At 49.0% G+C, this 3,721-nt stretch overlaps 1 protein-coding gene across 1 annotated transcript in view; it reads right to left on the reverse strand.

The window, feature by feature from the left end:
• EYA2 (EYA transcriptional coactivator and phosphatase 2) overlaps window positions 1–3,721 on the reverse strand; it is a 154,508-nt gene that overhangs the window by 22,925 nt on the left and 127,862 nt on the right. The window contains exon 10 of the mRNA XM_011369390.2: window positions 267–325. Coding sequence (XP_011367692.1) covers window positions 267–325 — 59 coding nt within the window. The remainder of the gene's footprint in view (window positions 1–266; window positions 326–3,721) is intronic.

Raw genomic sequence — 3,721 nt, forward strand, 5'->3', positions numbered from 1 at the left:
AACACACAGAGATAAATACAAGCAGAGTCACAGAGAATTTGTGGAAATCTCGGCCTCAGTGATTGGAGTTGATGCAGAAGAGGCTTCAGGGTGGGGGGTGGGGTTGTGATCCCTGAGCTCAGAGAAGCACAAGCCCCAGTTCTGGCTGGAGGGGCCAGCCCTGTAGGACAACCAGTCGGCACCTCGTCTCTGCTTCCTAGTAAAAGGAGAGCTTGATGACCCCTCCAAAGGGGCATGTTTGACCCCGCCCCACCACCCAGTCCTACCTTAAATCTTGGCCATTGTCATCGGAAGAGACGTCATCGACGTGGATCTGGTCACAGTCCTGCGGAGCATTTGGCAAGAAGAGAAAGAGAGAGAGCAATGTGACTGGTTAAGCTGATGTCGCTTTTAAGAGCTGGTGTCATGAACTGAGGGGTGGAATGAACACTAGACTGGGAGGCAGAGACCTGAATTCTAGTCTGAGCTTTGCCATTAGCAGCCAGGTAATGGGCGAAGATACTTGGGTGAAGTATCTTCCCTTATAAATGAACCGGTTGGCTATAAGGAGGGGGCAGTGACCACATAATTTATCATGCAAATAGAGATAGTTTTGCAAGTAAAAGGGGTTGCTATTAATGTCACATTGGGAGGAGAGGCACAAAATGGGACCACCCCCCTCTGCCCCCAAGAATGACAGGGATGCACTGTGAATAAGCCTTTGTCTCGGTCAAGGTTTTTCCTCTGCCTGGAAAGCTCTTCTACCTTCACCTGCTTAGTGAACCTTGTATTCTTCAAGCATTAGCTTCCGGACCTACCCTCTTCCCAAGTTCCCCTCTGTGTCCCACAATCTGGGATCATCATTTATTGAGCACTTCCTATGTGCCAGGCACCATTCCCAGGGCTGGCCATTTAATGAACTCCGATGACATGCTGCTTTCCACCACCCATTAAGTCCCTCAGTTCCCTTTGGTGAAACACCTTATCGAATGTGGGTTAAGACCACAGGGAGGGAGGGGGATGATGGAAGGTGGGCTCGACCAATCAGAGGGACTCAGCATCCCTCTGGTTAAAGTGATTGCTTCGGCGATGAGCTTGTGGTCTAAGCTGGACCAATGGGAACCAGGCCTGAGATTCTGGCTGGGGTTTCTGGGAAAGAGGCGTTATCCTTTCATGGGGGCTGCTGAGGGGTGGGATTAGGCCTGGAACTGCTGGACGAAGGGTGGTCTGGGAGCCGGAGAGAGGGCTGAGGCCCTGGTCACACTGATCCTCTGGATCTAGTCACGACTGAAACTAGGCCACCTTTGCTGTGGCTGGCTGACTAATGGCCTCCTAGCGATATCCACACCCTAATTTCTGGAACATTATAGGGCAAAAGGGACTTCGCAGATGGAGTAAGTTAAAGATTTTGTGGTGGGGGAGATTATTCCTGGATTCTCTAGGTGGGCCCTAAATATAGTCACGAGGGTCCTCTAAGTAAGAGGCAGAGGGGTATTTGATGACAGAGAGGAGAAGGGGATTGGAGCCACGTGCTTTGAAGATGGAAGAAGAAACCGCAAGCCAAGAAATACAGGCGGAAGCCAAAAAGGCAGAGAGCGCATTTCCCCTCAGACCCTCCAGAAGAAACCGGCCTCGCTGACACCTGCGGCCCAGTGAAACTGAGTCTGGACTTCTGGCCTGCGGAACTGTAAGAGAATACATTTGTGTTGTTTTAAGCGGCTGAGTGTGCGATAATTTGTTACAGCAGCCACAGGAAACTGATACCCGGACTTTTCGGTTTGAGCTAGTGGAGTTGGATTTCTGTCACTTTGGAACCAGGAGTTAAGAGCGGAGCAACGCTCCGCACGGAAGCTGCACACAGCGGACACCAATCCTGTCAACTCCCACTCCACCCGAAGCTACGTTTGGATGATACACGTTGACATGGCAAAAACTCTGACCGTGCTGGTTAGAGCTCAGGCTTCCGCATCTGACCGCCGGGGTTTGGATCCTGGATCCAACCACTTCCCAGCTGTGTGATCTTGAGCAAGCGGCATAACCACCTCTGAGCCTCAGAGGTCAGACTGGTAAATGGAGATAATGATGAAACCTGCTCCATGGGGCTGACATGAGGAAAGGTGAGACGCTACATTTAAAGCATTTCGTACAGTGCCTGGTACACAGCAGGTGCTACATAAATACTAGTTTTTATTATTGTGTTAACATTTATACCCACTCATATTTCGATTGCAAGGTAGTTTCAGGAGGCAGATATCTCTTGCAAAGACTGCTAGGGGGAGGAGAAGAACATAGAACTCTGAGCTTGACATCTGAGGAAAAAAGTGGTTGGGACATCCCAGGACCCTTGGTGAGAGGACAGAAGCTGGGGAAAGAAAAGATGTTTTCAACATTTTAAACAGATCTCTTTTTATACAAGAAACAGGCTGGATTTCATCTTTGAGAACAGGGGCTTTGCTGAGGGTGGTGATGGGACACCCCTTCCCTCATTCATTTTTTAATGATATCTAGAAGTAAGGTTGTCGTTATAGAGTGGGGGTAGAGTGTGTGTGTGGGGGGACTGTGGCATTGGAGGCATCCTGGGTGGTTTTGTGGGGAGTGAGCCTGGAACGGCAGCTGGGGTGGGTGGCCAATGGTCTCTCTCTGGTCCCTGAATGGGCTTTGGATTGGAAAGGGATTTGCTAGAAGGTGAGGTTTGTTTCTAGGGTCCTTGGTACACTCTGGCTCACAGCTCCGTGACAGTGACAAAGTCTGACTGAGTCCAGGAGCTGCTGCTGTCCCTCTGCACAGGACCTGGCACATCTGTGGGTCTAGGACAATACCTGGCGATGGGCAGTAGTGTGACCTGATTGGCCTGACAGCAAAAGCAGCAGAGAAGTCCCATTGAGTGGCTTCCTAGGTGTCAACCATAGGTAGACGGTAGTTGGTGCAGATGGCAAAGAACATGGCGGACATGAAATGGTGCCTCCAGGTAAGAAATTTTGGAGAGTGCGGGGGACATGGAGTAACCACTCTTGAGCCAGCAGATACCTTGCTTACACCTACGTCTTTTCTGCTTCTTATTCCACATTTCCTTTCTGTCCACATACCCGGGATTCTAAATGATGCTTTGCAGTCTCAGGTATAACTTATCCGCCGCTCTCCAAGAGGGAATGTCCTTTCCTAAAGTAGCTGAGCTGGCTGGTGTGCCCCAACTGAAAAAATCTATAGTCACACTAACATTGTAGCAATTAGCCACATGTGGTTATCTACACTTATATTTAAATTCATTAAAATTAAATACAATGAAACACTCAGTTCCTCAGTTCGATCTGAAGCGCTCAATAGTTACACGCAGCCAGTGGCTACTGTTTGGATGGTGCATGTATTTCCATCATCACAGAAAATTCTATTGGACAACTGCTGCTCTGGAGGGACAAAGGACATAGGCTGACAAATTCTACGTTGGTAAGTTCGATTAGGGAGAAGATTGCAAGCTGCCTGGAGACATAGCTTATTTAGTCACGCTGTGCTTACAAATTTTTTTTTTTTTTAAAACAAGAGCTAGTGTTTAAAACCAGGCGCTCTCCCCCACCCCGACACCGGATTTTCAGCTACTTTGGGAATTTCCACACCCTGGCAATGTGTGGCTTGCATTCTCATATCCTGACAATCAAGTGCCTTGACATCCACTTCCAGTTCCCCGTAGTATCTACTAGGCTTTTTTTTCACTTTACATCACCAGGCCACTTGGCCCCTGTGGGCA

The sequence above is a fragment of the Pteropus vampyrus genome, unplaced genomic scaffold, assembly GCF_000151845.1.
Source record: "Pteropus vampyrus isolate Shadow unplaced genomic scaffold, Pvam_2.0 Scaffold147, whole genome shotgun sequence".
Taxonomy (NCBI): domain Eukaryota; kingdom Metazoa; phylum Chordata; class Mammalia; order Chiroptera; family Pteropodidae; genus Pteropus; species Pteropus vampyrus.